The 23,707-nt window shown below is 43.6% G+C and overlaps 1 protein-coding gene across 2 annotated transcripts in view; it reads right to left on the reverse strand.

Annotated features, from left to right (window-relative positions):
• MAN1C1 (mannosidase alpha class 1C member 1) overlaps positions 1 to 23,707 on the reverse strand; it is a 138,510-nt gene that overhangs the window by 18,736 nt on the left and 96,067 nt on the right. For both annotated transcript variants that reach the window (XM_088140936.1, XM_088140937.1), the window contains exons 3-5: positions 12,902 to 13,017; positions 8,141 to 8,221; positions 3,166 to 3,260 (exon numbers count right to left, since the gene is read on the reverse strand). In XM_088140936.1, the coding sequence (XP_087997062.1) occupies positions 3,166 to 3,260; positions 8,141 to 8,221; positions 12,902 to 13,017 (292 nt within the window). The remainder of the gene's footprint in view (positions 1 to 3,165; positions 3,261 to 8,140; positions 8,222 to 12,901; positions 13,018 to 23,707) is intronic.

Here is a 23,707-nt window from a genome sequence, read left to right on the forward strand (position 1 = left end):
TTTCATCCCCAGTGGTGTTTCTTCTTACCTGGATACTCCAATCATCACGTTCATTTGGGTAGGTTCATCACCCAAAGCGAAGATACTAACATGTGTTTCTTGCAGGTTAACTTTAATATAGACTATTCTTATTCCCTGATCAGGCCTGGCTGCGCATTTTCAAATGAATGAGGATTGAGTGCTAAATTTAAAATCGCTCTTCTTCCTTCTGGCATTCTCAAACTGATTGCCCTTTCTTCTCTCCATCGGCCTCCCTTTGTGCTTCTGAACTCAGGCAAGCTCTTGGCTTGGCTTTGTGGAGAATGCCACGTTATTCTCCATCCTCAAAAAATGAACCCAAGTTATACATACAAATGCTAAGTGCAACATTTTGGTATCCTTTCTTAAAAATGTATGTCATTTCAGTTATTTAAGATGGTGGTTGCTTAGCAATACATTTTCAGTACTACACAGCAAAACAAGATTAATAGGGTCAAATCATAAAAAATCTCTTGCGTCATCAATCTCATTTGGTTTGCCTCCAGTGAGCGGTCCAAGTTATTCTTTTAACTTTTAGAAAACTGAAAAAAGGAGAAAGAGAGAGATTCTTCTTGGTCTGTTTATACCTGTTTGGTTAACAGCAGGAGAGCTTGTGCTGATTTCCTTCCCAGCCAGACTTTTGGTCATCAAAACCACCACATTTTGCTGAATAACCCCCTTTTGTCCCTCAGGATTAGGCCCCCCTGCATGCTCCTTTCGCATTCACACAACTTCTCCACTTCCTAATCAAGGCACATCGTTCTTTTGGAGGCCTCCAAGTATCTCAGTGCTAGCCAAGGTCAGTGGCGAGAAATTTGGGGATGTCTAGTTTGGGGGTGACCAACCTGCAGCTTAAATCTCATAGGAAGGAAGGGAGGGAGGGAAGGGAAGGGAGGAAGGGAGGAAGGAAATTTTCAAATTGCCCTGACAAATTATTGAATAACCTGGGAAGTTTAGAGCAGCATTTCTCAACCTCAGCAGCTTTAAGACCTGTGGACTGGCTGGGGAATTCTGGGAGCTGAAATCCACACATCTGAAAAGTTGCCACAGTTGAGAAACACTGGTTCTGAAGAACATGCTGAACTAAACCTTGATGATAAAGTCAAACCAGAGAGGTTACAGAAGTGTGGTGAGATGAAAGGAAGGCGAAAAATACAGGAGCAGAGGGCGCAGAGCTAAATCCCTGATTTGTTTTCATTCAGCTCTTTCTCTCTGCTGAGGGCAATGGTACCCCAAGATCTGAGGCAAGGATCTTTCTGGTAACTTCCACCCCCACAACATAGAGATGCCTTCAGTAAGAGATGCCAAGAAGTGAATCTGGGATCTCAGGCATGTAAATACTGTTAATAAATAATAAACAATGCTGTTATTAAACTCTTGGCCTCTCCATGAAAAAAAAAATCCTAAAATAGAAGTACCTGTTTCCTTTGGATTAGGGAAAATCCCAAGAAATCCCACAACTCAAAATGAAACTGGAATTACAGCCATGTACAAAAACTTGGATTTTAGCTGCTGCCTCCTGCTGTTGTAAAAATTAGGGAGTCAACTATTTTTTTTTCTTTTCCTGCAGACAGTTGAGCAACCTCATTTAAAAACCAAATAAATCCTGGTAGATGAATGGATGCATCTTTAAATTGCCACTTCCTTTGCAATTTTCAAATTCATTTATGTTGTCGTGACAGCAAGACATTTGTCTTCAGGATCTAACAGGCAACATTTTCAGATTTCGGATGGCATTAGCACCCTCCTTGTTCCTAAATTTAAATACCTGCGCTTGCCAAGAAGCAAGAAAAGAAAGCTTTCAAAATACTCCTTCAACCATTTTAACTTCTAAAGTCATGAAGGCAGGTGCACACAGACTGGGCTGACCACTGTGGGACATCCTTGTCAGGAGATGGTAGAAGCAGGCATGATCCCAAACAGATGTGGGTCTTCTGGACAGTGATTGTCCCCAAGCTGCACTCTCTTTCCCTAATGGAACAGAGGCTGGATTCTTCCAGATCAACTAGGGATCTCTCACAGACCTCTGAGAAATAGAATACTTCCCACTTCATTTTTAGAAGATGCAACCATCCACCTCCCAAAGCCCCAACTCCCCTCCCTTCCCCAGTTGCCACACGTGGGTGGAAAAGGATAAGGAAGCATTTCTTAAATGAGGGAGGACAGATTGGCCAAAGGGGTGAGGAAATGCCATCAGGAAGAAAATGCGGTTCTGTCTGGGAAGCTGTTCTTGAGGGAAACCTGGCAATGGACAACGATGTGCGATTTGGAAAAAGGCAAAACCGAGAGAACAGCTGGGAACTTGTGATTACAAAAACAATGGTGCTGAGAGAGGTTAGAGAACAAACGTGCTGAAGTAGAAAATGCTTTTCCACTCGCTTCCGGGGGAGATTCAGAAATTAGTAACTTGTGCCAAGCTTGGTTTCAGTTCAGGCCAATCTTCTCCAGCCCAGCAGTTTCTGCTATATTGGTTTCAAGTTCCAACTCTCAGCCAGAATAGCTGTAGTCAATTTGTGATGACAGGAGCTGGATCTGGAAGGTGTCAGTTCAAGTAACTAGGGCAGTGTTTTCCAACCTTGGCAACTTTAAGATGTGTGGACTTCAACACCCAGAATTCCCCAGCCAGCCAAGCTGGCTGGGGAATTCTGGGTGTTGAAGTCCACACATCTTAAAGTTGCCAAGGTTGAGAAACACTGAACTAGGGGAAGGTTGGTGTGAGTCATACTGGTTTCTGTAACACCTGGGTACACAGTTATACTGGGAGGAAAACCTGGCCCGTGAACAGAAAACAGCCTTAAGGAGATGGTCCTTTTTTGTCTCAGGAGAAGTTCAGCTTCAGGATCTAACCCAATGAGAATCCCATTGCAAGAGTTACAGGAAAATTCTCCAAACTAGTGGGGGGATAAATAATTGGGACCCTCCGGATGCAGGGAGCCTAAAACTCTCAGAATTCTCAGCCCCCCCACAGCCGGAAGGTGCCAGGTTGGGAGACGTCTGGGAGAAGCAGAAAGCCGTCAATATTTTGCAGGCGAGTTTCTGATGGCATCTGTTTGGCTCTGACTGAAAACAATGCGGTGTAGTTCGATCCAAGTTGGGTGTCTCCTTGCGCGCTTTATTGGTTAGCCAGAACGTATTATTGTTCCTTGCCTGTCCAGGTTGATGACTCCCCGTGGAATTCCTGTTGGTGTGTTAAAGGCTGGGAGAAGCTTCTCTCCAAGTTCTAGAGCTTTGCTCCTGAAGACCTGATCAAGAAAGAGAGCAGGGAATCAGAAAACAGGGAGTCAATTGAGTTGGATTTCTAAACATAAATCTCCCTATGTTCAGCCACTCAGAGCTACTTCAAGACAAATAGGTTTGGAGGGCAGTCCCCGCAGACTACCGTTCCTCTGCCCAGATTGAATGGGCGATATTTGGATCTTTGGCTGTTAGCATCTTTTCTCAGTGTGAATGTAGTTAAGCTCCTGTTGACAGCTAGAGCACAGGTGGCAAAAAAAAAAAAAAAATCACGAAAATAGATGAGACAGAAAATAGATGAGAAACATCTCAGGGCTTCCAACAACAAAAATCTTATTTCTTTGCCACCGCTCTAAGTCCAAGTCATGGTAATGGCTTTTAGATGGTGGCTTCTGGAACATCACTGGAACAGCTTTGGAGGGTGGCTTCTAGAGTAGGACATGTAAGTGGGTCTGTTTAATAGGCATTAGGAAAGTTGAAGCCCAGTCTGTTTTAAATGAATAGGTGCTAATCTTGATTTTACCAGTTAGTTTTTTGCTGTCCCTGTTTGCTTAAAAAGTGTTGTTTCAATTAACAGGATTCTATCTATTTTATAATTTTATTATTTCAACATTTCACCTCATAAACTGAAACAGTTTTGTAAAGATGTAATAAGTAAGTAAGGAAATAAATCTTCTTTCATTGTTTTTTTCAAGGACTCATATTCAATACACGCCTATTGTGAACTGTTCAGGCAATAGGTTAATTGATTTTACCAGTTAAAAGGATCATTTGGGTTTTTCAATCTCTTCTGTGGAACCCTAAGGGATCTGCAAGAACTTGATGGGGTGCCATTAGAGCAGTGTTTCTCAACCTTGGCCACTTGAAGATGGGTGGACCTCAACTCCCAGAATTCCCCAGCCAGCCAGGCTAGCTGGGGAATTCTGGGAATTGAAGTCCACCCATCTTAAAGCTGCTGAGGTTGAGGAACCCTGTCATAAACCATTCCAAACATTCTGAGAGATTCTGCCTGAATGAACTATAGGTAGCCCTCGCTATCCAATTATTCATTCAGCAACCATTCGAAGTTATGATGGTGCTGAATGAAGGGACTTATGACCTGATCCAAAGTTACGGCAACCTGGGCCCTAGGCAATTGGTTTGCCCTTATGACCGGTTGCCAAGCGCCCCGTGATCGCCATTTCAATCTTCCCTGCCCAGGTCTGCTGGGCAAGTAGCCAGCAGGGAAGGTTGCAACCCGCTGCCACCTGCTGAGAGGGCTCCCTCCCCTCTCTGAGGGCTGCCTGCAAAAGCTTCGTACCAAAATCCAAGCAGGATTTCAGCATGGTGAGTTTAGCGCACATAATACATTCCTCTTGCATTTTCCAAGATTCTGCATTTCCCCCTAAACCCACCTTACTGGACTCTAATGTAGTTCTTGCCCTCTTGATCTTGACCAGCTCTCTGGGGCTTGACTGCATGCAGCTTTAGGACTGCCAGTTGCCACCTCTGTCTTAGGTGGTGAAGCAGGGAGTTGGTGTAAGGGTGTAGAAGATGCCCTCTGAATAAATCGAGGAGGCAACTGAACAAGTGAAGAATCTCAGCTTGCCTGCAGAAACTTAGCCCTCAGCTCCATGAAAGTGAATAGTCTACAATAAGTTCCTCGTCTCGCATATTTGCATTTTGCCTCTTCCTGCCACATGTAATCAACCTTTAGAGACCTGCCCTGGGTTAGCTGTGGAAAATGAAGATGAAGCAGACTGACCAAACATGGGTCTACGTCTGGCTCTCAGGAACAACCAAATCCTTGGCATCCTCTTGCACTCCCCATAAGCCGTGGCAGCTGCTCCTTTGAACCCACCAAGTCGAGACTGACCAACCAAGTCAGAAGTTCCAGCTTCCTATCTCACCACCTGTTTTACTGCCAACTGGGAAAATGAGGATATGCCTTTTCTCCCTGTTTTTAAGTTCGTGCCTGGACAAGGCTGTTTTCATTCAGCTGACGAAAGTATGAGAATGAAGTTCTTATTTGGAGGGGTGGGAAATTCCCAAGGGTGTCGTTAGACCAAATATTCATGCAAAAGAGACAAATCAGGCTTCAGGAGACAGACACGGGATTGGGGGTGCATTTTAAATCCAGCAATACCTGTTGCCAGTCTAGACAGTCGATCATTAGCACCACACAGCTGTTTCCTAACAGCTCACTCCTTTACACGTCTCTTAAACCCAGCGTCCACACTTGCATTCTTCTAAACCTTCTGAATAATGCCCTGTTCTAGTCAGTTTCTCAGTCTTTTTTAACCACTTGCAAATTACATCTTCTTCCTATTCCTCATTTGCTGCCATCACCACAGAAACTGAACTTGCTGAAAAGTGAGAAGCCGCGTCATTCTGCAGATATATTAATCAAGAACCAATCCCTTATAAAGGGAAGGATGTTAAATGATTTATAGAGGCATCTACAGGATCCAAAGCTTTCGTCTAAATGAGGAAAACTGCCTTGCCAAGCCCACAGGGGTAAAGCTCACTTGTAAAAATTAAGTCTCAAAGACAGTTCTGAAGAAAAGCTTCACAGCTTGCCTTGGTTTGCTGTGCCTTTCAAAAAACACCAAGCTGACCACAGAGCGCTTCTGCACACAAGTGTCTTATAATCTGTCACTGGAACCACGCAGCTCCCTTGTTCTAATATGCAAAATCACAGCAGGAAGCAAATTTCTATCCTGGAAATTTTGGGCAACCTTTCGACACCATCAAAAATACATAGTGCAATCAGTCTCTGTGTGTACCACGGAACAATGGGAAAACAAGTGGGAATTGTACTGCCGTGGCATTACAGCATGCTGCAAAACCTGTTTTGGTACAAGCCATTGATGTTCATTGGCCTGGGAAGCAACGTCACCCTTGAGAGCATTTGCTCCAAAGGCAAGAATATTCTTCGAGGGGCATTCCAGCACAGGTTTTTCAGGGGATCAGAAAAGTCAGACTATGCCCATTCCGAACCTGCTCCCTTAGAACAGTGTTTCTCAATCTCAGCAACTTTAAGCATGCTGGCTGGGGAATTCTGGGAGTTGAAGTCTACACATCTTAAAGTTGCTGAGGTTGAGAAACACTAGTTTAGAAGGCAGCCAAATTAGATCCCCAAGATATTTAGTTAGTGTCTTCAGACTTTGGAAGGGTAGTTGTGTTAGCTCTATGTCACAAATGATCTTATGAGATCTTAAAGGTGGCTCCTTTTATCACAGTGCATACAGGTAGTTCTTGCTTAATGACCACAATAGGGACCAGAAAATTGGTTGTTAAAAGGGGTGGTCATTAAGTGAGTCACCATGTGACCAGACCCGATTTTACGACCATTTTTACGATGGGTGTTAAGCGAATCACCACAGTTGTTAAGCAAATCCAGATTCCTCAATGGATGTTTTTTGCCAGAATTTGCTTAACAACATGATTCACTTAACGACTGTGATTCGCTTAATGACCACTGTAAAAAAGATTGCAAATCATGATCATGTGACCATGGGTCATAAGTGTGAGTACAAGTCATAAAGCACTTTTTCCGAGCTGTTGTAACTTTGAACCATCGTTAAATGAACGGTCGTTAATTTACCTGTAGAATTAACTGTAGAAGACTACAGTTCATTCCAGTAGAGGGACACAGTATTATCCTTAAAGAGAAGTATAATATCTGTTCATTTATTAGATTTATATCCTGCCTTTCATTCAAGGTGGCGTACATACTACTGCCTATCTTTTTTCTTGCAACAACACTGTGAGGTAGATTGGGCTGAGAGAATGGGGTTAGCCCCAAAGTGGGTTTGTGTGACTAAGGGAGGAGTAGAACCTGTCCACTTGTCATCCAGCATCTTCATCAGTACCCCAACTTTGGTTCTCACAATCACCTGTCATCCCACCAAGATGGCTTCTAGGTCAGGAGTACCCACTGATAGCCATAAGTATGTGTAATGGTCTGTGGGAATGACCTTGGGAGATAGGAGGGAGAGCTGCAGATGGAACAACTGGCATGTAAAAGATGTCTCAGACCACAGAAGGAGGGAGGGCGTGGGAAGCGTTTCAGAAGGGACCCTCCCTAGTTTTCTGGAGAGCAAAAGGAGTGGAGGGGAAAATACTTTCAGTCTTGCAAGATTCTGTTAATGCAACCTTACAAGAAAGATACAGCTAGTACTCCGGGTTGCGCTTCTTGTCTGGATGACTTCGCAGGGCTAACAGTATGTCAACCCCTTTTTAAGTCTAATGCCTACCATAAGTTTAGTAAAAAGTTCTTGCTAAAGGGATTCCTACTTGTAGCTAAGTTTTATGAAAACACTTGCCTAGGTAGTTTGGTTCCAAGAATTAATGCCCAAGGTTACGGCAACTAGTGCATACACCCCAGAGCTTCATAGATGCACTCTTCTTTACTGAGATAACGGAGAATCTCTTGGAATGAGGCAATGGAATTTAGGAGCTTTAATGCCAAGGAAGATTTTTGCTTTTTGGTGATAGAGTTGAAAGAGGTTGCCCCTTAAAAAAAAAATAAAGAAATAAAAAGATAGTTCACAGCAGCATTTAAGGTGACCCTTGCGAATGACACAAGTCCTTCTCTCCAGCATCCGGTCATTAACGAATTCGGGACGCAACACCAAGACCGTAGCCAAAGGCATTTCTGCAGAGACCAATGTACCAAACCAGTGAGCTGTCTAGGAAAAATTGTTCACAGGAGAAAATGCCGACTGGATGAGCCAGGCCAAGTAATTATGCCCAACTTAATTAACAGCTATCATCAGTGCTCTGATATTCATAAAGAAGCAACATTTTTAGCTGGTTTAGGCAAGGGAACGGGTAGGGCTTTCTGAGGGCTCTCCATGGAGAAATCTATTTTGCACACACACCGTGCAAATGGGTCAGCACAAACCTCTTCGCCGGTCAGGTAATACGCAGACAGAAGCCCTCCAACGTAGCGGATGTTCACTTCAAACAAGGAGGCTTCCCCGTTCTGCAGGAAGAGAAGCAGGAATGTCTCAGATTCTAAGTCGGCAGAGATACGAATGCTAAGACAAGGAAGCACAACTGAAACAACGGGTATAAAAACCCATTTTTAGTACTTGCAATTTCACAATCCTTAACAGAGACACAAGCGAGGGAAGGTAGCCCTGTGGTGCAAAGCAGGAGCCCCAAGATTTCATCTGCCACCTCCTTCTCCAGAAGGAAGAAATAGAACTCATATTGTCACCCCAACAAGGAGCGTTTCCCACTCACTATATCCCTCGTGGACAGCCTCCACTCATGGGGTACCCTCTGCACGCTTTGGGGACCACGACATCTGGAATTTCTTTGACGTGGCTGGCTGGAAATTTGGGGTCCAGGTTATCTGTAGAATATCAGTTTCTCTTAGCCAAAGAGCCAAGGGAATTTATCAGAAAATGCCACACACTGGTTGTTAATAGGAGGATCAGAAAGAATGCAAGCCTGCTGTTTAGGGTGGCTGGCTGGCACTGTTAGGGCAGTGTTTCTCAACCTTGGCCACTTTAAGACGTGTGGACTTCAACTCCCAGAATTCCCCAGCCCATGGCTGGCTGGGGAATTCTGGGAGTTGAAGTCCAAAGTGGCCAAGGTTGAGAAACACTGCTCTAGGGCTTTGTCCCTCTTTTGCAACTGGTTTAATTATGACTCTACATATACGGAGATGTGCAGGAACGTCCACAGGGAGATGAAAAAGTCAAGATGGGGACCTTACGAGCATGACCGAAACCCCACTCCTTTTTAGCTGGTTCTTTGTGCAACACATGTAAAAACAGGGTGGGACTGTGATCAAATGGTCGTGGCCATCATCTTGACCTGTTTGACCGTTTGTGCAGATGTTCCTTGTGATATGTATAAGGGGGCCCAAGAGTGAGGCACCGGCTTGTGCGTCCTCCTCACCATCTCCAACTGTAAATGGAGTTTGACCTTGTAGGGGAATTCCTGTGTAAGCTGTGACTTCCATGAACCAAGAAGGGGTCAATACAGTAGTTGGGTGGGCAGACTTCTCAGGTTGAGACAGATATTTATGAGAGGGTGGTGTAGTGGTTCAAGTGTTGGATGGAACAAGGAAGGCCCTGGTGCTAGTTCCACCTCAGCCATGGAAGCTTCCTAGGTGACTTTAAGGCAGACCTTCTCTCTCAGACCAGCCTACCTCAAAGGACTGTTGTTGTGAGGGGAAAATGAGAGGAGGAGGTGCCATGGACCCTATCCTGTGCTCCTGAACAAAAGGTAGGATGTAAAGCTAACAAATAAATTAATTAATAACATAATAACATCACCGGGTTTCTACCTTATGTACCTCGCTTGGAAGCTGGAACCTTGTCTGAACTGCTCCTTGCTTGTTGCTTGATTAATATTAATAATGACCCAAATGACTTTCCTCATTGGTATACATTTTACAAACCCAGCAATAACTTGCTCAGCATTTCTAACTCAGAGGAAGAAGAACGAATATAAGAGAGCAAGAGGAATCCTCTGTTTCAGCCATCTCCTCTTCTCTGTGTTTTTAGCAATTTTCGAAGAGCTCACAAAATCTATTCAAGTAAAGAGGGGGGGCTTGAGGGGAATTAGTCCCTGGAGCAGTTAACCCCCCTTAAATCAGTGGGTATAGATGGAAAGGAGAAGATAATGGGAATAAGCTAGTGAACCCCCCCTCCCCTTTTTAATAACAACACTGATGTGGTAGACTGAATTTCCCAGCTAGCCCTTTACCCATAAAAATTTATAAAAATTGGAGCAGTGAAATGTCAAAGCAATTGCAGTCAAACCGTCCCTTTCAAACATTTCCTCCTGCCAATTCGGTTTTGTCTTCTGAATAAATACCAGCTTTTTGTAAAGGTGCACACGCACAAACACCCCCGTTCCCCCCAGGTAGAAGAGGTATGTCTAGACTACGTAAAAGAGCCCATTTGAAAAAAGGAGGACTTGCTTTCTGATCCTCCCGTTGACAACCTGCATGTGGCATTTATATTCCACGCGACTCACACTGGGCCATTCTGGTGAGAGGCACAGCCCACGATTGCACTCATCAAATAAATGGATGCTGCTGCCATACGGACAGGCGCTGCTAGTTGTGCGACCGAGCACATTTTGAATCTAGGACCCCCATTTCATCCAATGCATTCAGGCTAACACCACCTGGAATTCTGTATTCACCTTTGAGAACGATACCTTGTATTTTTGCATTTCCTAAATGCTTCACTTCTAACTTAGTTGTCCTGTTTCATCTGGATTGAAAGAAACTTTCAGTCCACATCTGGCCTCTTCTGCATTGAACGCTACAACACGGCTCTTCACAAGGCTTCTGCGGATTGATTTGCGGGGCAGGTGGGAGAGCTTTTGTGAAAATACAGATCAATAACCCTTCTCTATTTTGTCTGTTGGCCTATTGATCCGATTCCAAACACAGCATTGAGCTAAATTTATGAGGCATGACTGCCCATTTGCAAGCCCATGTTGGTCATCTATTTCAAAACAAAGCTTTTCAAGGGAGAGGCAATTTTATCTGCTGTTCCTGCAGCCTTGCTGCAAAAACAATGATGCAGCCTGGAATTAGAAATGCAGCTCTGTTGTGATATAAGCAGGTTGCAAGTCCACAATGGTTTTCAAATCAGGGACCTGGAAAACCTCAGTCTGTGCAGCAACACAAAACTCAGTTAACACAGGAACAGTAGAGAGACTAAACAAAATGATCGAGTAAATGGGATAAACTAAGGCATGGCAGTGGGATACAGAGAACCAAGTATTTATAGGCTATTTCAAGCGTTATAAAAACTGTATGAGATCCAACCTGGAGATGAAGCAAATTCATGGTGAGTAAAGCAGTCTGCGTATAAACACAATATACTCTCTTCAAGCTTCAGAGGTGACACATTCCTAAACTCCAGTAGAACAGCACTACTACCCTTATGTCCTGTTTGTGGAACTCCTAAACACCTTTAAAAACTCTAGTCTGCCCCTAACTAGCCATGCTGCCTAGAGCTGTTGGTGTTATGGCCTCAAACCTTTCAAAGAAATGGGATGTTTACTTGGGGGATCACCCATAAAGACCTTGTTGCTTCTCCTTCCCACCAAAAAGTGGTCAAAGGCAAAGCATGGACTTTCTGGCAGCAGGGAGACCCAGGTTCTAGTCCCCCCTCAGCCACAGAAGCTCCCTAGGTGACCTTGGGCCTGCCACTCTCTCTCAGCTCAAGAGCCAAGGTGGCGTACTGGTGAAGATGCTGGACGGGGATCGGGGAACACAGGTTCTAGTCCCCCCTCAGCCACCGAAGCTCCTTGGGTGACCTTGGGCCAGTCCCTCTTTCTGAGCCCAATTTACCTCCCAGGGTTATTGCTGTGGGGAAAAATGGAAGGAGGGAAAGCTATGTAAATGACCGGGAGCTCCTGCAGGAAAGGTGGAATATAAATCTAACAATTAAAAAAGGGATGAGCAATCTGAAGGGGAAAGAGACTTGTTTTTGGTTGAGATATTCTTCAGGCTTGGCCAGATTCTTCACTGATTCTACCTATCATTGATTTATTTATGCAACTGCATTTATATTCACAGCTGCCATGGAGATCCTATCTCTGAGACAGAAAAGGAGAATAGATATATTTGCTCACACATACACATACACATTCATCTGAGACCTGCATGGTTGGACCACAATGTATCTGGCCCAGCATTTTGTTTTCACAGAGATGCAGTTGTCTATGAGTGAACACACTGCTTCTGCTACTACTTTTCAACGGCCTTAAATAAAAAGTTTATTTTCCCTTCTCTTGTGGGGGGGCGCGGAAAGGAATAGGAATCTCCTTCCCCAAAGCATTGACTGCCCTTTTATTCTATCAAATATCCCATTACGTGGAAGGGCTGCGTGAGACCTGACATTAATCCATCCAGTTTCATTTTCAAAAGTGGATTAGCTGGAACAAAAGTTTTCAGAAGTATATTTCTGATTGTCCAAGCCCAATGTTACTTCTACAAGATTCAGAGCCACTGTGCACGATTTACAATTAGATGTGCGTGATCTGAGATCAAGCCTCATCTCCTCTCCCCTTCTATCTGCAAACTGACAATAGGAACAACTCATTTTATTTTAAAATTAAACGGCCCAATAGCTGAAGCTCTCTGAGATGAACTCATCTCAGAAAGCCGTTGGAAGACCCCAAATGAAAACTGCATCTCTCCTTAACATTGGATGGCAACGGGAATGCCAATATTTCAAATACCTGCACCTGGTTAGTTCTCAAATGATCCAGCTGAGTAGAGAAATGACAGAGAGGGTGGAAACAGGAAGGAGGCAAGCTCCAAAGATATGGACCAGTGTTTCTCAACCTCAGCAACATTAAGATGTGTGGACTTCAACTCCCAGAATTGGCTGGCTGGCTGGGGGAATTCTGGGAGTTGAAGTCCACACATCTTAATGTTGCTGAGGTTGAGAAATACTGATGTAGACACTAACCAGATTTTTGGCTGATCTGGTGATCAAGGCATTTTGGCTTTAACACCTCTGCCAAGTTACCTCCCAACTCAACTGTACACTGTCCTATTCTCAGCTTGTTTTTACAGAGCGCCGGGCAGTGGGGGCGGAGGACCAGTCAAAACATCAGGGTTCAAAATATACTTGATGGTTTCTGCCAAACAGAGAAACGTATTCAGAGGCTGACTCACCACATTCAAGTCAAAGCTCTTTTCCACCCAATCTTTGGCTTCTTGGAATTCCTCCTGCAGCTCCATGACGTACAGAGTATCTAAGGCATCCACCACGGTTGCGCCCCGGAGGCCTCCTGCAGTGACAGAAACCCACACAGCTTGAATGGAACTTGAGTTGACTTTCCCCTGAGGGATGTCAATGCATATGCGGCTGTAGAAAAAATGCTACCAGAGGTTATGGAATTTAATGCTGAGACTGCTTTCTTCATGCTTATGTAGTATTACTGGAGCTTATATGGTTTCCAAAAATACAGGGAGCAGACCCACCCTCTAGCACACCCCGATGACAACGGGGAGTGGAATCAGGTACCTGGGGAGACACAAGAACAGAACCTCACGGGAAAGGCTTCATCAGATCATTGGGGGTCCTGAATCCACAGGCTAGGCAAGAAGTGGTCCCGAGGGCCTAGGAGTTACGCTAGAGGTTACCCAGAAAGTTGGGTTTGAAGAAGTATTAGGGGGACATATGGGGTCTTCTTTGAAATTTCAACAAAAAGCCATCTTCTTAGAGCAGCTTTGGTGACTTGTTAAAACATGGAGTTCAGCCGATTCAGAAATGAAATAATGGGCCAATTACTCAATGCAAAGTATCACTATCAATTGACCAGTTGCCTCCCTGGAGAAAACAAAATTTAGAAGTTCACAAGAACACAAAAGAGGTCACTGTGAGAGAGGCAAAGATCGTTCCTCTAATACAGTGTTTCTCAACCTTGGGAACTTTAAGAGGTGTGGACTTCAGCTCCCAGAATTCCTCAGCCAGCAGTGCTGGCTGGGGAATTCTGGGAGTTGAACTCCACATCTCTTAAAGTTCCCAAGGTTGAGAAACACTGCTGTAATAGATGGAAGTGATTGCTTCTCTCATTGCCTTCATCTTGATAGAGCTTGACCCAGAGCTGGCCTTTTTCAGCCTACACCAATCTTACCCAACATCCTCCAGCTGTAAGGGACTGCAATGCCTATCATCCTGAGCCACATGATCTATGATCCCTTCTCTATTTACAGAGTGTGGAGGAAAGAGACTCTGAACCACCAGTTGTTTATGCACTAACACCTCTGAAGAGTATATTAAGATCCTATAGTATTGAATTTTTACATCTCCATACAATTCAGTGAAAGCGACACTGTCAGGAGATTTCAAATGTAAAACCTCTTAATTGGTTCAAAACCCTTCTGATAACTCGCAGCACTTCTCAGCAGAAAAATGGGAAGCCAATCTGTGAGTACCTGATAAAAGCAAGCCATTTGCTTTTGAGGATCTCAACAGCAAAGGACGGGTGGGTTAAAAAAAAAAAAGTAAATCAGGCAGTTTTCTCTGATTCAGATCAGAGAAATGAAGAAATTCTGAAACGAAGAGCTGGTTATTAAAAACAGGAGTCTTCAAGGGATTCCTGTTTAGGAGATGTCCCCTATTAAAGTAGAAACTGGGGGAGTGCCTTGTGGGAGAGGGAGGAAGAGGTCTGTTTTCCAGGAGTTTAAAATCTCATTTAAATTATTGTAAAGGCCACTTCAAGCAATGGTTCACAGGCTTTGCAAACGGAAAGAAAGGTGGGAATAAGGCTCGTCATTGGGACCTATGAGCAAAACACCACAAATTAAGATGTATGTCATAAGAACTATGGAATGCAAAGTTGAGAGAGGTGAGAACGTAATTTAGAAGAGGCTCAGATGGAAACAGCAAACGCTATTCCTACAAGAACAAATAATGTGGGGCACTAACCTAAGAGGAATTTCATTGGAATTAACATGAGCCATGTAACAGGTAGGCACTGATAGGACGCTTAAGAGGTTGCGTCTCAGAGATCAGGCCCTGCCAAACTGTTGCCTTGCCTAAAATCCACTCCTTGTTCATGAATGAGCCCCCCCGAAAGAGGGTGAGCAGGCTCCCCTCCCTCTAAGGCAGTGTTTCTCAACCCCAGCAACTTTATGATGTGTGGACTGCAACTCCCAGAATTCCCCAGCCAGCTGGCTATGCTGGCTAGGGAATTCTGGGAGTTGATGTCCACACATCATAAAGTTGCTGGGGTTGAGAAACACTGCTCTACCGTGCTAGTTACATAAGAAAAAAACCCAAGCATGTTAATTATGCAGTATTCATGCATTTACAGCCACTTTTCATTTCAGAGGTATTAAGCTACATTTTCACATGATCAGCCAGGCTAAAAGTCTGAAAGCAGAAAAGATGCATGTAAGATGTGTACAAATCAGGTAGAAACTGCATGCCATTCCTGTAATTCATTAAATTGCAATTGCAAATTGTACTTCCTACTCTCAAACAAGTTTGTGGGAAAGGAATTCTTGAACTAGAGAAGCTAAAAATGTTCCAATTTACTACCCTTCATCTCCCATAATCTCTAGCCTGCACAGTCACTGAGCTAGAAAAAGACCGGATAACAGAAATCACAGTTATAGTTATTTGATTTATTTCCCATCTTTCTGCTCTGGTGGGCGCTCAAGGCAGCTAAAATTTTTTTAAAAAATAAAATAGAATGTATTATGTTTTAGAAATAGATGAAAAATAATAATAAAATAAATATAAATACTGAAATCTTTCTCGGCAGATGCTTACCAAGATCAGGGGACCATTCTCTCAGTAAGAAATATGACATTTAAGATAAACTGGCTCTCTTAACAGCTTCCTGGTTCCCAATAATTCAACTGTTTCCTGCAAAGGGTGATTCATAGTTTTCCAGCAATGATATAAGCAGATCAGCAGGATTTTACATGAACATGTTCAGTGTCCAAAACAGCTGGTGTCAACAAACAGTATTGCTGGCTTGGGTAAAGTTTTCTCTCAGATCTAGTGGTGATTACTGTCTTTCTTAGCAGGGGGAAACCATGTTTATGAAAGCTAAGCATGATTCATTGCACCTCTTGTGAACTGCCCCAGCTGCGAGATATATAGTCCACTAAGCAGTACGTTATCCATCAACCTTGTTTTCATGCTTTAGTGGAATGTGAGACAAAAGAGGGGTTCTTGAACACCTTTTGAGAGTGGATTACAAGCTAGAGCAGTGTTTCTCAACCGTGGCAACTTGAAGATGTGTGGACGACTGGCTGGGGAATTTTGGGAGTTGACGTCCACACATCTTCAAGTTGCCACGGTTGAGAAACATTGTGCTAGAGAGTCAGGTTTGGCTCGATGGATCAAGATGCTGACGGGGCATCAGGTTCAAGGCACCTAGAAAGGCATTATATGAAGACCTGTTACCCAAATCTAGAACCCACCAGTGACATTCTAGAGCTGAAACAGGAGACAGATTCATATTGCTGCACACTGGTTGTTCTTTTCAGAAGGTCTGGGTTCCCCAATATGGAATAGGACAATTCTGCAAAACGGCAATACTATGGTTTTCCTAGGGAGGCATTTTTAATGATGGGCTATGACTGAGCACTCATTGCACGTGAGCAACCTGTCCAAGATCTAGAAGCCCAACCGGATCCATCCGCCCTACCCAGTGTTGGAGAAGTCGGCTCACCTAATTTAGAAACCAAAGTGATTGGTTTTCTCCGCTCAGAGCACATTGGGGCATTCCTGGCAGGAAAATAGTAGACTTTAAATGATTGCTTTAAATGATTTCCTGAGCAGTCAGTCACCTTTCTTTAGGCTACTAGGAGTGCCCAAATCCCAGAGGGCCCGAATCTTAGCACATTTTAATGTACTCCCTGTGGAAGTTCTTGAGGACACACACAATATCAGAAGTGCTGAATTAAGGGGACACGGAGGCTTTTAGGCCGAATTCTGCTTTCACGTCTTCATACATTCAAAAGAAACCATTGACAGAAAGAAGAGTAATATGATGTACCATTAGAGAAAGAGGTTAAAACATATTTGTATTTATACTGTAACTGCTGTGAAGAATATCAGAAGCCCCTTCTTTGTATCTTTTTTCCTTTCTTTTCTATTTTTTCCTTACTTTTTTCTTTTCATGCACTTTTTTGCTTTTTCTCTTTCTTTTTTCTTCTTCCTTACTTTATATTAGTTGGGGTTCGTTTTTAGCTTCTTGTTTAAAAGCTTTAATACAAATTATATTAAGGGAAGGGAAGGGAAGGGAAGGGAAGGGAAGGGAAGGGAAGGGAAGGGAAGGGAAGGGAAGGGAAGGGAAGGGAAGGGACCATTTATAGGCATGAGACATGTTTTCATTGGCCCTCTGAATCCATACCTGAAATGCACGATCAGTACCGAGAAGGCAGGGAGCAGCCTAGAATCTTAGCTAAACCTTTCTTACCATACAATAGGAGACGTTCAAAATGTTCAAAAATACCAAGGCCCAACGTTGAGAGTACACAGTGTGGTAAACAACAGTAAAACCAAGGATGATTGGCACATTTGCAGAGTATTCCTGATGGGAGGTACTGGCACTGAGCTTTCTACACAAAGTGTAGACGAAGTGTCTCATACAAATTCAAGTCATTTGGGGCAACCACATTCCTGCAGCTCACCGGCATTTCCTTCAAGCTTTCTAATGAGTCCTCTTTCTTTTTTAATGACTTTCTGATAGTTTCTCTTATTGTAAGATTAAGAACTTTGAGTCTTGAACTTTGCCAGCAAATTGCTGACCGCATACAAGACAGCAAGCCTATTTTTACTGGACAGTGTCAAACATCTCCACTTATACGTATAGCCTAGGGTGCAACAAAATCGGGGGGTGGGGGGATGCAGCCTACGCCACTGTGTACGTCTGGGGAGTTTGTTCTCTTCCGAGGGGGCTTCATGGAAGGGATGTCCAAAAGATGTCTGTAAATAATCCCTGTGCATATATGTGCACATGCAGAAGACATAAGCCCTTCGCTACTTCCAGAATCATATGGCTAGCCCCATAGAGGCCTTCTGTCTTCAGCCTCAGATTTTTCATCTTCTTGGACTCTCCTTCCCCTTTTTAGTAATGTTTTTAACTGATGTTTTATGTATTTATATATATATTTATGTTTTTAATGTTTGTTGTGAGTCGCCCAGAGTTCCCCCATTGGGGTGAGATGGGCGGTTGAGAAATTTAATAAACAAACAAACAAACAAACAAACAAACAAAATAAAGGAATGTACGAGGGACTTAGAATTGGTTGTGGTTTTCATAGCATGAGCAGTAGCAAGGGATGTACTTGCCACTGCACAATATAGAATATTGCATTATACGCAATATAATTATATAATACAATATTGTATTATATGTAAGATGGAAGCTGACTGTCTCCACTGTAACTGCATTGTCAACTTTGTATTCCATCTGTCTCCAGTCCCAGGGCTGGTCACATCCAGTCCTGCATACACCATCAGGAGGTGGGACTGAGCCCGTGCACTGGTTATCTGGACCTGTGGTTGAGGGGTCTGTTTTTTAGCCCAACTGCTGCTTCTATGTGTGTGTGTGTGTTTTTTTTTTTTATGCTTTTATATTTTCTTTTAGCACTGTTAGTGTAATGGTATGTGGGAATGACCTTGGGAGACAGGAGGAAGAGCCACAGCCTAGACAATGGTCTGATAAATGAAATTTGACTCCAAAGGAGGGGTGGAAGTGGAGAAAGCGTCTCAGAAGGGACTTTCCCTAGTTTTTGAGAGTAAAAGTGAGGGACAGGAGGGGTACTTTCAGACTTGCAAGAGTCTGTTAATGTAGCCTTACAGTAAAGATAGAGCAAGTACTCCTGGTTGTGCTTCTTATCTGGACTACCTTGCAAGGCTAACAGTTAGCCACCCAGAGCCATGAACTTGAGATGGGTGGCCATATAAATTGAATGAATGAATGAATGAATGAATGAATGAATGAATGAATGAATGAATGAATTCTGTACAGATCCTGAAAACTGATCCTGGATCTTCTGTCTGGTTTAATTCTCAAGTTATTACTGGTGGAGTAATGATGCAGTCCTTGAAGGACCTGGAAACTGTTCCAGTTGTAAAAGCTGTGGTAACCTGACTAGCGGAAATGTTCTTAGGCCATTTGTACTGCAGACCCAACATGCATGGTGAAGAAAAATCATGCCATGTGGGGCTCTGCAAACCAGCGCTAAGAAAACGATGGAAGGAGGCAGAATGCACAATTATATGTGGAGCCACCTTAACAATATGAAAAAAAAATTATACTCATGTTGGCCCATGAAACCTCTATATTCATTGTAGGACAACACTTTTACAAGTGTTGTACAACAACATTGCATTAAAGTGTGTGCATGCTTCTGGGTTTTCCAAAACTTTGCTCTGGGCTAGACGTAAGAGAGCCAGTTTGCTGTAGTGGTGAAGGCATCAGGCTGGAAACCAGGAGACCCTGAGTTCTAGTTCTGCCTTAGGGACAAAGCCAGCTGGGTGACCTTGGGCCAGCCACCCTCTCTCAGCCCTAGGAAGAAGGCAATGGCCAACCACTTCTGAAATCTTGCCAAGAAAGCTGCAGGGACTTGTCCAGGCAGACACCAGGAGCCAACACTGACTCGAGGCATGTGCACATATCCACACACAGATGTAAGAAATAGCAGGGGAAGGGGAAAGAAGCAAAACAATGCAAAAATTCTGAGGAAGCCTGCTGTTTAAAATCAGTCCCAAGATGGAAATTGGCGAATGGATTCATTTCTTCGCTGTAGGTGACCATAGGGCCATTCTCATACATGTAGAAGAAGGAGAGCAGCAGGCACAGGGGAAAACTGAGAGAAGGGATGCAGAGAACTCTTACTGGAGAGAAAGGACGAGCAGAGATGGAGCTAAACCAGTGTTGTCCAAACTTGGCCACTTTAAGATGAGTGGACTTCAACTCCCAGAATTCCCCAGCCAGCATGGCTGGCTGGGGAATTCTGGGAGTTGAAGTCCACTCATCTTAAAGTGGCCAAGTTTGGACAACACTGAGCTAAACTGTCCACAGTCATTTCTGATTTCTGCGTCCAAAGCCACCTTCTCCCAAGCCATGTTTCAGTGAATGATGAGGGAGCATATGCAGTCTCCCCATCACTGATTGCTCATCATTTTACACCAGGGCTTCTTAACTTGGAGTCCATGAGTAGATTTTAGGGAGGCCGTGAACTTGAATGGGAAAAAAAATTAAAACTTTATTTTCACTAGCCTCTAACTGAAACATAGCTTTTCATTCAAAAACATATCTAGGTAGCAAAGTAATTTATGGCCTCTAGACTCCAAAAACGTTTACTAACTTCAATAAATCTTACTATCTAAAATTAGTGTACCCCTCAAAAAGAACATTATCTTGTTAGTGATTGAATGGATAATGTAGAAGCACTAATATTACTATATTACAGATGTGTTATTTTAAAATATTTTAATAACTACATTTGGGCACAGCTGGTTTCTTTTGTAATACAATCTATACATATTTTATTTTATGCATTTACATATGTTTTCCTGAGAAGGAATCTGTGGGTTCCACCAGACTCTCAATAGGTTCCAGGGTACCAAAAGGTTAAGAATCCCTGGTTTAAACACTGTTTTCTACTTTTCTTCTATGGAGTTCTGTGCAGGACACAAGTTTATGCCTCCAAATGAAGCCCACTCCCCAGGGCTGATTCTGCTCACTCTAACAGCAATTCTCACTCAGGCTGGATGCACCTACTCCAGAAAGCTCCCCCTGAAAATTCAGGAGATGCCAACTGGCACATCATTAATTCCTTTGTTCACGGAACTTCTATGACCGCCCACAGTCGCAATTGAGTTGGGTGGCCATATAAATTCCACGAATGAATGAATGGATAAAACAGCCAGAAAACAAGGCAGTTACAAAGAACAATGTATAGGTGATCAGAACCCAAATTCCCTCCAGATGACAACTGCAATCAACTTGGCCCCAATGGAAATAAATAGGTTTCTGGAGCCTTTCTAAAAGCCAGCAGGGTCAGGATCAACCACAAAACTGAGGGGGAGGGATTATCCCAGGGGGTAGGCGCTGCACTGGAAAATGCATCTTGGACCTTGTTGTAAAAATCTGTTTGCTTCTGCTTTTAAAAAAAACACACACACATTTTTTACTTCTCTGTGTTGGTATTTTTTACATTTTATGTTCCCTTCACAAGATTTTCATACAGATAGTCCTCAGTTAATGACCACTCGTTCAGCGACCATTCAAAGTTATGACGGCATGGATGAGTGGTACTTACTACCAGTCCTTGAACTTGTGGCTGTCACAGCGTCCATGGGGTCACGTGATCGCAATTTGGGCACTTGGCAACTGGCTCGCACTTACATCTCCATGGTCATGTGCTCGCCATTTGTGACCTTCCCTGCCAGCTTCCCACAAGCAAAGTCAATGGGGAAGCTGGCAGGGAAGATTGCAAGTCACTCCTAAGTCTCTCCCGCTCCCACCACATTTTCTCCTGAGGAATCTGACTACAGAGTACAAGACCCTAGTGATCTCATACACTGTAGCGTGTGCCCGCCCACAGCAACCCCCTGCCCACGGTGGCCACCTGTGCACCCTCTCTCAACCAGAGCAGCCACCCCAGCCCCGCCACACTTGCACTGTGCTGTAGCAGCCACTTACCCCTCCGCTGGCCTGCTTGCGAGCTGCCTGGGACTTGCAACTTCCTGCTGGCTTCCCCATTGACTTGCTTGTTGGAAGCCAGCAGGAAGTTGTGAGGAGGTCCTCGCTTAACAACCTGAGAACTTCACTTAACGACAGCAACTGGACTGCCGGGATTGCGGTCACTAAGCTATGCAGTCGTATGATGTTGCACCTTACGACTTCATCGCTTAGCAACAGAAATTCCGGTCCCAATTTCCATTGTTAAGTGAGGACTACCTGCATTTTGTATAGGAAGCAGTATAAATAGCTTAAATAATGAATCTAAAAGCCAGAGGCAAATGCCACCATGAATATGAGAAAAGGCACGATTTTCTGATTTTCCATCACTGCAATTATTCTGGAATGGCTGACCTTATCACCCAGCCTTGTAACACAGGACTGGTTCTTATTCACCAGGGCAATAAAAAAGATTAAGAGAATTCTGCTGGATTTGCTTGAGTTTCTGTGACAAACCAAGAGTTTTGAAGAACAATTACTGGTGTGATTTGAGATAAACTCATGATCGCTGGATTAAACCTCTTCCCTTGTTTCCTAATCTACCAGTTTCGGTCCCAAAACAAGTTCCTTCTGAGCATGTTTACAGAAGGCTGGGGCCATGAAAATCCACATCCTGTCAGACAAGGCTTGTCTCCCTTTTTATCAGCTCCAGCAATTCTGCAATATTAATGATTGTGATTCTTACGCCCTTGCCTATTAGGTGAAGTAATGCATCAACTCCAAGCAACATACGGACAAAACACATGAACATGCACGCACGAGTAAGTGCCTGAGGCACAGGCAATTATCCTGATATTGCAAAAGTAACAAACTAATGGGGTCGTTTTAATTTGATAATTTACCAACCCTTTCATCAAGAACAGAGAGAGACGAGAACGACAGCTTCCCTGCTCCCCTCCCCACCAGCAAAGGATAATAATAAAAGAATTTTTCCAGCCTGCTTAATTGAAAATGGGGGGGGGGGCGCGAGAGAGGGGAGAGGAATAGTTTTTCTTTACACAGAAGCCTTTTACAAATTCCATGTCTTTAAATGCATGAAATGCACTGAAGGATTATTTACCAGCTCTGCTCTTTTATCCCACGTCATGAATGGTTTTGCCTCCCCTTTGGCTGGGTTCTGTACAAAACGGAAGGCCTTTTGTGTTGATGAATTGTTCTTTGTATCCCAAGTATTATTTTAGCCAATTCCTCAAATGCCTGATGTCCAAGGAATCCCAGGGTTGGGAAGTCTGAGTATTCCACAAAGGGACCTTGGGCACATGATCTGATTACATTTGTATTTTCAACTGGACAGGAGAAAGGAGGCAGGGAGGAAAACAAAACATCCCATCTTCAGATCAGGGTTCAAATACATGAAATGCCATGGTTTCCAATTAAATGTTGCAGGGCAAGCAGAGGCCATCACTGTTGATTCAAAGAGGAAGAGGAAGGATGGAAGGCACTGGAATGGGGGAGTCCAAGGCTCAGATCCAGCTCTGAACTGAAGTTATGACCTCAGCTAGCCTATTGTTGTAAAGTTGGTCATCCAGTTGGGCAAAGTTTTGAAGTACAGCTGTATCAGAGACTTGCCACTGAGCTACGTCAAAGGGAAAATACAAATTTGGGGCATCCGGCAAGAAGCTATTTGGCACCAGTTTAATTGCTAGGAATGGGAACTGCATGATGAGGGTAATTCTTCTGCTTAATTTCAACAGAACTTGAATGGGATAAAATCCTTCCAAATCATGTCCCTTCAAGTATCCATTTCTGATTTATTTAAAGCTAATGCACATCCCCACCATTTCCTTATCAACCAGCTTTCATCTGCTGACAACTTTGAGAACAAGATCTTCCAAGTCTTCTATTCTGACCGCTTTTTTGAGGTAGTGCAAGGGGAGTGCCTGTGAAAATACACCTTTCCAGAAATACATGTGCATTCAGAAGAAAACCCGTGTCAAAACAAAGTCAAAATCCTAGCCTGTCAGAATCCATACCCTCCTTTCTCAGGACAATCACTTTTTCAAGTTCCCCATTTTCCTCTCCTTTTCTAGTTGCAAACTTCAGCTGTTTTTTGTCTGGAGATTCAGTTTTTAACTCTAGCACACAGGCAGAGGACTAGGATTTAATTAATGGAGTGTGCACTGCCTTTTCTCACCTTGGGCCCTTCTACACTGCATACACATCAGTTCAGCAGACATTCTTTCTCCCTAGCCAACCAGAAGCCAGCATCCTGGGTCAATGCTCTCCATGCCAAAAGTCTCGCTTCATACCTAAGATGGCC

The sequence above is a fragment of the Python bivittatus genome, unplaced genomic scaffold, assembly GCF_059951505.1.
Source record: "Python bivittatus isolate LINGU-HERP-01145 unplaced genomic scaffold, Pbiv_v1 ctg000250_np1212, whole genome shotgun sequence".
Lineage (NCBI taxonomy): Eukaryota > Metazoa > Chordata > Lepidosauria > Squamata > Pythonidae > Python > Python bivittatus.